This window comes from Dermochelys coriacea, chromosome 7, assembly GCF_009764565.3.
Source record: "Dermochelys coriacea isolate rDerCor1 chromosome 7, rDerCor1.pri.v4, whole genome shotgun sequence".
NCBI classification, from domain to species: domain Eukaryota; kingdom Metazoa; phylum Chordata; order Testudines; family Dermochelyidae; genus Dermochelys; species Dermochelys coriacea.
This window is the reverse complement of record NC_050074.1, coordinates 95,604,138-95,617,221: the sequence shown is the minus strand read 5'-3', so window position 1 is coordinate 95,617,221 and position 13,084 is coordinate 95,604,138. Positions and strand designations below refer to the sequence as shown.

At 41.6% G+C, this 13,084-nt stretch overlaps 1 protein-coding gene and 1 long non-coding RNA gene across 3 annotated transcripts in view; one reads left to right on the top strand and one right to left on the bottom strand.

Moving 5' to 3' along the window:
• Positions 1-7,383: 7,383 nt before the first annotated feature.
• On the bottom strand, positions 7,384-12,177 carry LOC119859097. Of its 2 annotated transcripts, none has more exons than XR_005294099.2 (3): positions 11,581-12,177; positions 10,345-10,568; positions 7,384-9,563 (listed from the first exon to the last, which is right to left on the bottom strand). It is a non-coding gene; the product is annotated as an uncharacterized LOC119859097 (long non-coding RNA). The 2 variants fall into 2 exon arrangements; XR_006282568.1 differs by having other exon boundaries at positions 11,758-12,177.
• Positions 12,178-12,631: 454 nt separating this feature from the next.
• BTAF1 (B-TFIID TATA-box binding protein associated factor 1) overlaps positions 12,632-13,084 on the top strand; it is a 102,826-nt gene continuing 102,373 nt past the window's right edge. The window contains 1 exon segment of the mRNA XM_038408773.2: positions 12,632-12,972. Within this exon segment, the coding sequence (XP_038264701.1) occupies positions 12,959-12,972 (14 nt within the window). The 5' untranslated portion in view covers positions 12,632-12,958.

The window sequence follows — 13,084 nt, the reverse complement described above, 5'->3', positions numbered from 1 at the left end:
AAATCTGTTGAAAATCAGCCCTGATCCTCCGTGTGTCTGTGTTGCTAGAAGATCACTTTCAAGATGGACTGGACTTCTTCCAGGTTTCTAGCCTTGTAGAACAATATCCCAGGAAAAGCACAACACAGAATCTAAGTTCTGAATGGGAGCTGCTTTTCAAAATCTGGTCCCAATTACGGGTGTTGAGCTCTTTTGAAAATCAGGCACTAGACCACTGAAAGCAGAGAGATGCAAAGAAAATGAACAAGTTCAGGAGAAAGAGGTCCTGACACTTCATGAGTAAACAGTACTGTTTGAAGGGTGAAGAGTTATATCTTCTTTTTCCTAAGATCCTCTGGGTTTTCTTCCTGCTTCTTCTCAGGTCCCTTACAGACTTACCTGAGAGAGCCCAACAGCAGGCCAGCTGGCTCCAAATCATCCCTAATTCAACTTTTCTCCTGCATTCTCCACCTCAATGATAGCGATTGGTCAATAACATTCCCCTCTGTCAGGATTATCTCTCAATTTGCCAATTTTTGCACAAAGCTGAAATTTCTCATATTTTACAACAGTTATCTTGTTTTTCATTAAATCTGTGATAATGAAAATACTACAGCCTTATTCAGTACTAAAGTAACAAGTATTTCAAAGATGAAGTAATTTTAAGAAAGAGTGTGCATATTAATGAAGCAAGTTTTCCTTCAGTTGGGTGCTCTTTTCTATTAAATCATTTTAACAAGGGCTTAGTCTAAGCATCAGCATTCACATCGCTTTATCAGGGATGAGGGACAGGTGCAGCTCAGGCTACAGGTTTCTTACATTCAAGTTTTCTAAAGAACTTGCCGATATCCTCCAGCAGAGAGAGGGAAGAGAGGCATTAGTATTGCAAATATAAATGTCTCAGCTTTGTTTTTGCAACGTTTAGATACTTGCTGTATTGTACGTAAAAAGGGAGTAAAGAGCAACAATTGTGGTACATAGAGGAGGAAGTGCTTTGGAGTACACCGTTAGATTCAAAATGAGATCATAATTTGAATAGGGAAATACAGCCCCTATGCCCAGATTCAAAGGTAGAGTACTCTAGAGATCAATACTCACTTCTAGGTACAGTTTTCCAAGAGCCAGATGTTTTCAATTTGACAAAACATTTTGCTTTTACAGTTACGGTTGAAGCAAAATTACCAGATAAGCCATTTACAACACACTGGCTTTGAAATGTTCTTGGGTGTTCTCATATCCTTTTTCCCAGAATTTAATTTCTTTAAAAAATTTCCTATTCAGAATGGAATTATGCAAACAGTTATTGACTTGTCTTGAAATGTTTCTGCAGCTGAATCATCACTGCACATTAGCATCTGTAGAATTCTAAGTTAGCCAGATGGTAGAATATGAAATCAAATTAATTAAAATACTTATCTTCATACTATAGATCAATGCAACCGTCAAAATAAATGTCAGGTTCTCTCCTATTTTCTCCTTAACTTTTGAAAATGTTACATGGTCCTGGCCTATTTCATGCAAATTCTCAATACTACTAGAAATATCTGCAGTATACTGCAGTACATCTTGGGGAACACAACTGGTTTCCCATGGTGCTGAGTATGGAATCTCCTGGAAAGATGTAATGTTGCCGACCTCCTGGAGGTTGCTGGTGGGGTATAATATGTCACATAAAAGGTATGACTTCAAACTTTTCTGGCTCGACTTTGTCAGTGTTTGCAACAGCACTGTGAAGGACAACAAATTGCTGAAGCTGTGACAAAACATTATGAGTAATTTAAAAGCAGCAAATATTTGCAAAAGGGACAAAACTGGGGGTGAAATCTTTAGATTCCTGCAAATCAGTGGATATCTGCTTTATATCCACAGACCATTTTTGCAGATCGCAGATGGATGCGGATCCAAATTTTGTATCCACGCATAGCTCTAGAAACCTTGTCCCCATTTAAGTCAATAGGAATTTTGCTATTGATTCAGTGGGACCAAGTTTTCTCCCTGGATATTTAACTATGAGCCAGATTCTCCAGACTGGCTGAACTGTGCTCAGCACAAGATAGGAAAGGGAGGGAAACAAAGGTTGCTTTTGATGATCTTTGTGATTCCTGATCTTCAACTGGGCTGTATCAGTGCATATTTTTGAGCACCCTAAAGATTTCTCTTGTATTGTGTTGACAGTCCTGGCAATGCTCCCTATACCAGGTGCAGGAGGGATGGGTCTGCACCAACTGCAGTTTCCTCTACTCAAGGGCAATCATCTGTTGGCTGTAAGACCCCCTTTTAAATGGAAAGATAATGTCTTTAAGTAAAAATAAAATTTAAAATTTGTTTAAAGGCTTTTTAAAAAAAACCTACCTAAATATCTTACTCCAAAGGAAACCTGTTAAATTGTGCTTATTTATTTTTGATAATTGCTCAACAATCACACTGGTAGTATACAATGTAACTTCCCAATAACAAATGTTTTCCACAAATTGCTCTGTAGCTTTGTCATGTTAGACCTGCTGGATATTGTACAAAAACAGATTACAGCTATAGCCTGCATTGCTACTGTAAGAAATGATTCTTTTCTCTTGTCTTAGGTGAAAACAGAGACTTAAATCATGACTCAGTTCATTTTTTAAAAAATATTGAATGTTCTCTTTTTCCTCATCTATATTCAATGTCACCATTACTCTCATGGTAGTGCTAAAAACATCGTATTGGCCCTTTCTGCACAATAGAAACATGACAAATATTTTGATTAGTTTGTGCTAAACTTCTGCATCATTTTTAATATTCTGAAATTAAATAGAAACTTCTACCTTGCTGAGTCATAAGGTGTATCCCTGGCCTTCTCTCAGTGGGTCAATTGTACAGCTGATGTCCCTGGATGAGCCGTCAAGCAGGCTAGGTAGTACTAATGCCAATCTGTCTGGAGGTGTCACCCAGATGCACAGCACAAGTTTGGAACTACAGATATACCATATGTTTCAGAGTAGCAGCCGTGTTAGTCTGTATTCGCAAAAAGAAAAGGAGTACTTGTGGCACCTTAAAGACTAACAAATTTATTTGGAGCATAAGCTTTCGTGAGCTACAGCTCACTTCATCGGAAAAAGCTCGCGAAAGCTTATGATCAAATAAATTTGTTAGTCTTTAAGGTGCCACAAGTACTCCTTTTCTTTTTTAGATATACCATATGTAACCCTTCTGCCCGTCAGAGTTGGCAGCAACAAGGGCCAGGTTCAGTATCTAGGGGTTCCATTCCAACAACACAATGCAAAACGGGCTTGAGCCCCCACCCAGTGACCTGGGACAAATACATACCACCCTCGCTGGGCGCCTCCAAGAGGCAATGCTTCCCCTCTTGCAAGCACAGAGTCGGAGTGTAGCAAAATCCTTTTATAACACAGAGGAACAATGTGGCATTATGTTGGGGAAACATCACCAACAGGATTCATAACACCCATGAGCAAAAAACCACCCCAAGCAAACTGGGGCATGTCCTTTCCCTTTGGTTCTTGAGTCCAGCAACTCAAAAAGTCATCCAAAGTACCAAAAGTCCAACAACCCAAAAATCTCTGTTCCCGGTCAGTGCAGCGCGCCAGAGTTTGAAAGCTTACCTGCAGTTTTACCTCCCAACCTGGGTAGAGATGGGGAGGGTTAAGGGGCACCTTACGTGGTCCAAAGCCGATTGCCCCACCTCTCCATGGGGCTCCGCTCCACCCCACCAGCCGTCCCACGAACTGCTCCACTCTGCCAGCCACTCTGCTCTGCCAGCCATCCCATGAGCCGCTCCAGCTGTCCTGCAAACTGCTCTGCAATATATCTTCAGCCCGACCCCCCCACTTAACACAACACTCAGTGATTTCAGCTCTTAGTAAGTTTAGCTCTTTTGCTATTTCAGCTTGTAGTGGGGGAGTCTCTGTGCTAGCGCATCATTGGCCCAAAGTGAATTCAACTCAGTAGCCTGTAACTAGACTCTTAATGGAATCAAAATTAGCTCCGATATTCCACAGTGGAGAGAGGAGACAGTGCAATTAGCACATAAGGCCCTCACCAGAGGGCCCATACCACTAGACATTAATACCAATCCCTGTCAATTCACTGAGAATTAGAACCCATGTCCCTTGCCTAGCGAGTGCTACTTAGTTGATGGCGAGTCCCTCCATCATAACAAAAGGCCAAGTACAGTTCCACTGTCCTTGATTCATATAATCAGGATAACAATTTATTCTTTCTGTCCCAATATCAGAGAAACTGGGGATCCCACAGCAACCAAAGTGACCATTTGGGCAGTTATGGGCTCATGTTAGGCGGGGTGGATGTGCCTCTGCAAATGAGATCAGCCCCTGAAGTTCTTTTCCACAACTCATCATCAGATGTCAGGGTGGAGCTCATCCTGACTCTGCTTACATATACATAAGTTGTCCCAGTTAACATGGTTTCATTGCTGATCAATTAGAGAACATGCTTGTTTAAAGTTGTGCAATGCTCCCTTATAATGTTGTTTGGTAGCTGCCTGCTTTGTCCATGCTTGCAGAAAGAGCAGCCCATTGGAGCTAGCTGGTGGGGGCTTAGAACCAGGGTGGACCAGTAGTCCCCCTATCAGCTCCCCTAAGTTCCCTGTGCGACAGCTGCCCAGCAGGCTATCAATTGCTGGGCAGTTCAGCTGTCCCTCCCCTCCCACTGCCATGTGCTACTCCTGCCCTCTGCCTTGGAGCTGCTCCCAGGAGCCTCCTGCTTGCTGTGCAGAGGGGGTGGGGGAACAGAGGTGCTAATGTCAGGGTGTCCCTCTCCCCCACTCCTGCCCCCCTGCTCCTGTACCCCATCTCCACAGAGTGGGGGTGGGGTGAGGGGGACAAGACAGGGTTCAGGATGGAGGGAGCTTGCTGGCAGCAGCAGCTGATCTACTTAAAAAGGCAGTGTACTTAGAGTGGTGTCAGCGTACTTAAAGAGGCAATGCCCGTGTCTCTCTCACACACAGAGTGTGTGTGTCTCTCTCTCACTCACACACACACACACACACACACACACACACAGGGTGTCTCTGTCTGTCTCTGCCATGCTGTGTCTCCTCCCTTCATTCTGCTGCCTTGTAGAGTGTGAGGCTACATTAACAACCTGTTAACTCTTGAGAACCCTGCCGAATGCTAGTTCATTCTTTAGCAGTAAGGCATTCCCTGGGAAATATACCACCCTCTGACTCCACCACCTCAACCAAGCTTCACAATCATCATCATTGCTGTGTACAGTATTAAAATTGTTTGTTTAAAACTTATACCATCTGTGTGTGTGTGTGTGTGTGTGTCTTTTGTCTGGTGAAAAAAGATTTCTCTGGAACCTAACTCCCCCTATTTACATTAATTCTTATGGGGAAATTGGATTCGTTCAACATCGTTTCACTTAAAGTAGCATTTTTCAGGAACATAACATGTAATGTAGACCAGATCTAAGACTTTGAATGGGAAACCATCAGAGGCAATAACAATCAAAACCACTTACAGGTAAAAAAAAAAATTACAAGACAGGGGTTTGCTATGTCTGTGAATAGAAATAAAAGGCTGTTTTCACTATAACACACAAGCTGGAGAAGAACTCTGATCCATTCATTGAGGAAACCCCTTGAGGAACAGCATTGCTGTCATCCACATTCTAAAGAAAACAGCAAGCTCTGCAACAGAAATTCAAGGAGTGTGAGGTGGAATCTACTTTATTAGAAAGCTAAGGAAAGGTATTGATAAGAGTAGCTCTCAGTTCGTGTTTTATGATTGTTTTGTATATTAACCAATTTGTTTCTACCACTCTGGCTTGTTTCTAGTTAAATCTTTATTCTTACTTAAATAAACCTACTTTTGTTTTATTGTAAGAGTGGTGGTCTATTCTAAAATTGGAGTACACTGCACCTCTGGGTGCAGAGGATCTGTAATTTCTGTGAGTACCCAGTGTCAGGGGCTGGATATCACACGGGAACAATTCAAAGGGATTCAGGGATTGGGGATGTACCTATTGATAACCAGCAAAATAAAGTTAAGGCTTGAGTGGCTGAAACACTAGTGGTGTCAGGGAGCTCATACCCAGCTACCACAAGACTCCTTCTCATTGGATGCAGGGTGTAACAAAGTAACTCACAGTCCTGGGTGCCCCAAGAACCCTCACAACTTGTGAAGAGTATTTTGTCAACTGCCACTCACATAAAACCTGCCGTTCTACATTAGTTAAAAAAAAAAAGCATAACATATCAGTAGAAAATAATCACGTTAATGATAAACTCACAGTAAATAAATCAACAAATGCAGGAACCTCTTATAAATAGTCAATGATCTTTTCTTTTGGGCAGTGTGATAGAACAATCCACCAATGAAGATGAGAGAGTCTACAAGAGTTAACCTGCAAAGGTATCTCAATTAAAACCATTTCCTAACACTTGCATTAAGAATAACCATTAATGGAATGATGTCTAACTGAAGGGAAGTCTCAAGTGGGGTTCCACAGAGATCTGTTCTGGGTCTTATGCAAGTACAGAGAGCATACTGATCAAGTTTGCAGATGACAAAGCTAGCAGGGGTTGCCAATACTTTGGAGGATAGAGCTAAAATTCAGAGGGAGCTTGATAAATTGGAGAACTGGGTTATTGACAACAAAATGAAATTTAGCAAAGACAAATGTAAGGTGCTACACTGAGGGAAGAAAAACCAAATGTAAAAATACAGAATGGGGAAAACTGGCTTGGGAGCAGCACTAGTGAGAAGGATCTGGGAGTTGAGGAGGATCACAACCTCAATGCAATGCTGTTGCAAAAAAAAAAGCAAATGCAATTTTAGGTTGCATTAACAGAGGCATAGAATATAAGTCATGGGAGGTGATAGTACCTCTTTACTTGACGCTGGTTAGACCTCAGCTGGAGTACTGTGTCAAGTTTTGTTCACCAACTTATAGAAAGGATGTAGAGAAACTGGAAAGGATCCAGAGAGAAGTGACAAAGATGATGGAATTCAAGCCATATGAGCAAAGGCTGAAGGAACTGGGCATGTTTAGTTTGGAAAAGAGGAGATTAAGGAGGGATATGACAGCTATCTTCAGATACTTGGAAGGCTGCCATTAAAAAGATGGAGAAAAGTTTCTCTTTGCCACAGAGGGCAGGACAAGAGGCAATGAGTTCAAACTACAGATTAGCAAATTTCAATTAAATTTCAGGAAAAACTTCCTAACTGTAAGAACAGTAGGACAATGGAACTGACTGCCTCAGGAGGTTGTGGAAGCTTTTTCACTGGAGGTTTTCAAAAGGAGGCTGGATAGCCATTTGTCTTGGATGGTTTAGACAACAAATCCTGCATCTTGGCAGGGGTTTAGATTAGATGAATTTACGGTCTCTTCTAACCCTGATTCTATGATTGTTAGGGAAACTAAGGGATTAAGCACAATCACAGACTTTACCACTTTTTGCTCAAAGTGCAAGGCATGCTTCTTAAACCTATCTTCTCTAACATAAAAACATAGCAGTGTCTACATTTTAAAAAACTCCTACAAAAACACAACACTGCACATTTAATTTTTCCCCTGGGGAGAAGATGAGAGTACAAACTACATATGACAGAGGTTAGTCACAACATTTAATGTACTTCTGGAAAGTACTCAAATACTACAGTTATGAGTGCAATATAAGAACCTACACAGAATAGAACAGAAAGGGAAAGAGAAAAATGAGGTGGAAACTGGCACTGAATTGTGAATTCTGCATTTGTTTTTTCCTTTTTTGAATCACAGATACAAACAGGAATAATACTGCTTTCTAGTGTGTATATCATACAAACAAACATTTATTTAGTGCTTAATGGTAAGCTGAATTCTGATGTTCAAAGTCTATATATTAGAGTTTAACAAGCCTAAAACATATTGTTAGGAACAGTCTTATTGTATACAGCTTTGAAGAGAAATATCAATTGATTTTTATAGTTAAATACAACCATTTTAACATGTTGATATCTAATTGCAAACTTAGTAACCATGATAGAACCTTGATGATGGTTACAGATTAGACTTCTTTTCTATTTTTATATAACAACAGCTTTTGGAAAGAGCTGGATTAGATGTGAACCCTCTGGCACAGTCTATTCAGCATTTCAGTGTTTTTCCTCATCCTTATCACCCTGATGACAGAGGTGCTTTTCTATTTATGCTATGCATATTTAGTTTGTGCACAAGGGAATTACATACATTAAAGTATTTTTACAGCACCAACTAATGTCCCTCTTGCACTGGTTCATGAGAGAAGTACAATTTGACTATTAAAGTGAAACAAAAATATAACCTTATGGATGTTTGAGCTTAAATAATAAAATACTTAACTCAGAAGAAATGTGGCCCATACAGTATAACTTATTTACGTACAAGTTATGTTCATGTTGTCACTTTTCCACAGGCCCATCTGGTGACATCTGCAGTCTTATAGCAACGAACAGGCCTCACTATCTCCATTTCTCTCTGCTCATTTTTGCCTCTTACATAGCTCTGGTAAACACTGAAAAAAGTGAGGGGAACTCTTCTTCCCTAGGCTTCTCCCTATATACACACAATATTAAACTGATTAATATGTTTTCATATGGTGAGTTCCCTCATTTCATACATGCCATCCACTCCAAACTGAACTCGCAGATACAATTTATAGGTGGATGGAAAATAGTGTTCCTATCCTGCAAATATTTTAAAGAATTCAAAATTTTTTCCCCATCTCAAATTGGGACAAAAAGTAGAAATCTTGAAAATATTTGTGAGCCAAAAAAAAAAAAAAAAACCAACAACCACCCAACATTTTTTTGTTTCAGATCAATTAAAACCTTTTGTTTTGACTATTTTGAAAAGTTTCATTTTTATTTTGGACCTTTTTCTTTTTTAAAAATTTTTTCAGTCTAATTAACTTTATTTTCTAATCAAAAAGTAATTTCTAACTGGAAAACCAGAATTTTTCATGTTGACAATTTCTAAACTTTTTTTCAGTTGGGGAATTTAATGAACTTGACCCTGTTGCATGAACAGTTTTGGTTTTGACAAATAGACATTTTTGATGAAAAACAATTAATTCAAAAACTCCAGACCAGTTGTAATAAAGTTCCATGATCTTGTGCTTATCCACATGGCTGATACTGTAAGGCTCATAAAAATTCAGAGCTCATAAAAACCATGCTTGATTTATGTAAATATAATTTAGTAGCCACGCTGACACATAAACAGTGGAGGAGCTATCAGTGGCACCTTTATTAAGTATTTATTAAACCCTCTAAGAGCTCTAGTTATGGATCAGGGAGAGAAATATAAAAGAGGGTGGGTTTAAATTTATTAAGCAATGGGAAACTTTTAGGAGAAGTGAACACCTATACACAAGAGATGAACCAGACTTCTGGCATGGAACTCTGCACACGTTTGGGGATATTATTTAAATTAAGAGCTGGAGTAAAAGCTTGACTTGGTGGAGGCATACCCGGATCTTACAAAGACATGTGCTAGGGATGTCAACAACAACAAAAAGGTATTTCTGCATCCAGTAAAGAATAGGACAGAAATTAGAGCTGAGCTGGAGAAGAAACAGATGGAGATCACGGAGGTAAATTCTGGAACAACAACAACAACATATTAAGAGATTTAACAACAACAGGCTTATGGCCAAAAATTAAGCCTAAAATATAGTAAGACAAGACATTTAAATACAAAAAATGGTGAACTAGAATGCTTGGCAATGGAACAGAACCTTGACATAACAGGCATACATTAAAACATGATGGAATGTATTATTATAATCTCAAATTGGACTGATGAGGCAATCTTTTTACTCCTAAAAGATTCCATACAATCTAATGAGATAAAGTTTCTGACTGGCAAGAATCATGCAGTAAAATCCCAAGCAATAGAAATCTACAAGTATAGTTACACTACCAGTCTCCTAATCAGGAAAAGCCAGTTGAATGTACAATGCAGAGGGAGATCAGAGGCAACTAAATCTAATGAAATAGCAATAATGAATAACTTCATTTACTACACAAAAAACTGATCAAACATCCCAATCAGACATGATTTAGTGAAGCAATTTCTCAACACATTAAAACATTACTTCTTGAAACAGCTGATTTTACAGCATACAAGAAGAGAGGCTATTCTTGACTTTGTCATAAGTAACACATTGAAGTCTGTCCTAAAAGTAACCATAGATAAGCTACTAAATGACAGTGACCACACTATGAGTTCCATATCCTCAAGGCATAGATTGTACCAGAAACTAAGACTTCTACCCTGTACTTTTTAAAATAGCATTTCAAAAAAATTATGAGACTATTCAAAAAGTCCCTTAAGTCAAAAATGAGGCAATTAAAATTCTTAGGCTATATGTATACTTACAACACTACAGCAGTGCTAGGGTTCTCCTTTTGCTGTAGCTATCCCAAGAGGAAGTAGCTAGGTCCACAGAATTCTTCCCCTCAACCTCACATTATCTAAACCGGAGGTTAGGTCAGCTTTCACACCCCTGAACAACACAGCTGGGTCATCTTAGCTTTTTGGTGTAGTCTTCGCTATAGATTCAGCATGAAGACCAGCTGAGGTGATAGAAGATAAACATACCTCTAAACAAAGAGAGCAGAAAGACAAGAAAAACATTTGGTTAAATAGCCATAACTAAAGGTTACTTAAACAGATATTCTTCAGAAAATGGAAATCCATCTTTAGTGAAGTAATAGATGGGAGCATAAACTACACCAAGTAAAATATAAATAAAAATTAGGAATGCTATGCGGTAATTGAAGAGCATACAATCTGACAATAAACATAAATAACAAGATTTCTTTACGTATGTCAGAAATAGAAAGCCTGTGAGAAAATGTGTTGGCCTCCTGACTATCACAGAGTAAAGGGAGTAATTAAGGAGGATCAGGACATGGCACAGATGCTACATGATTTATTTGTATCAGGCTACACTGCAGCTACCTATCTCAAACCAAGTCTTTTCAGTTAATGAAGTATCATCAGAGACTATGATATCAATAGAGGAGGTGCCAAAACAAACTGATAAATTGAGAGCACTAAATCACCAGGATTGGATCGTATTCTGACAGTCTTGTCCTAATGGAATCCAGGAATAAAGGCCCAGATGATCCACAATGGTATTCCTGGGCCTAATTCCCACTAAGTTCAATTGTAGTTAGGTGCTTCAATACCTTTGAGGACCTGGGCCAAAGTGACTGAGCTGCTAGAAAAATATGCACTCTATTATTTAAAGTATAGGCTATACCAGAGGATTGAAGGTAGCAAATGTTGTATCTCTCTTTAGAAAGGAGGTTGTGGGTGGAGATCTTGGAAATTAGCAAACCTTATACGAGGCTGATAGTAGGCACCTGAGGAAAGGTTTCGTAATCTACCCCAGATATTAAGACAAATAAATTATAACAGGCAAAAAAAAAGAGCTATGATTGGTGGTACAGATTGTTGGGCGGAGTCAGAGTAGACTTTAAAACTGGTTCTGTTTCACATGGTACTTAATTTGTTAAAAGAAAGCATGGGGGAGAGTGTGAATCTGTGTTACATAGAAGAAAAGTGCAATTCAGTATAGCTGAATATCAAATACAGCTCTGATTTTACCTCTGGCATTTAGAACTTAATTCCTCTTCATAAAAGGAGTGGAATGAGCTACAGATATGGAAACTCAGTCGTGGCCTGCCTATTTTGAGAACTGTTGCAGGTTAATAAATAATTGTAAGTAAATCTAAGAGGTCGTCTTGTTGTATCCCAGCCTCTATTTTTCAGTGTAAAACCCACCTGTTTGTGGGAGGTGGGGTGAGTGTACATCAGTATCTTACTACTAGCTGGACGTATTTCTATAAACTGTTTGATTTTCCCATAGCCACCAGCTGCCCTCTAAATGTCGGAAGGGGGAAGGATTTACCTCCCTTGACCCTGCTGGAGCTGCTCAGCCACTGAAGGGCGGGCAGTAGGTAGAGTGCTCCTGACAGCAGGACACGAGCGGGAGGCAGTTGCTGAAATATGCCCCAGCGCTAGGACCCACCAGCTCAGCATCCGCCCTCAGAGGGCGACCAGGCAGAAGCGAACACCCCCCCGGGCGCTGCCACCCTGGGCCCCCGGGCACGCGGCCCTACCGAACAGCGGCGCTGCGCACCCGCCGTCCCTCCGCACAGGGCCATGCGCACGCGGCCCACCAGCTCAGGCGGGCGCAATGTATGCTGGGAGCTGTAGTAGCGGTGGGCCTGCCACGCTCAGCGTGCGCTATAGGTGGTGTGCCATCCGAAGTTGTGGGGACGAGGGCTCGTGCCACTGCAGTCGGGGGAGAGGGAAGTGACCTTTCCCGCTCTAGCCCTCCGGAGAACGCTGCGGTTGCAGTTATGGGATGGATGTAAACTGCCTGACACATTTTGGAGATATTCCCTCCCCCCACGCCAACGGGTACGATCCGTTGTGTAGTCTTCCCTCGACAGCTATGTAAATGGTACGGCCCGCTCCCCCCCCCCCCCTTCCTCTCTCTCTCCCCATCCCCAGCAGGCGCGGCAAGCTCCATGGTAGATTCTGCTCAGCCCCATCCCCCAACTCTACGCTCCCTCCCTCTCCACTCTTAGAAGCACTGTTCCCATTGGCTGCGGCTCGCCGCTTTTGCCAATGAGGAAGCGGCTATCATGGAGGAAGGGAATAAATACAAGATGGCTGCTCCTATAAAATCAGGCGTTGGGCTTCTCCCCAGCGATGGGCGAATAGAAGCTTTAAGCCGTGCTTTGAGGACGCTCCACTGCCACCACCCACGCTGCCGCCACTCCCGGGGGCTAGTGGGACTCCGCCGGCAGTCAACGCGCTCAGCCGCTCCCCATCGTTATCGGCTGGGGCCGAGGTCGGAGTGTGGAGCCTGAGAGGCCTAGGCCAGGCCCCTGTATCCTCCTTCCTGGGAGAGCAACGGCGGCCCCCGCCTGCCACCCGCTGCTCTCATCAAACCCGGCCCAGGTTCCCTCTGGCTATGGCGGTCTCCAGGTCGGTATAAGCCCGGAGGGGCGGGGGAAGAGGGCGGCGGCCCATGGGCTTTAGCCCCTAAGGCAGCCTCTGGTGTGTGGGGCTGAAGAGGTGACTTGCTCCCGCTTCCTGA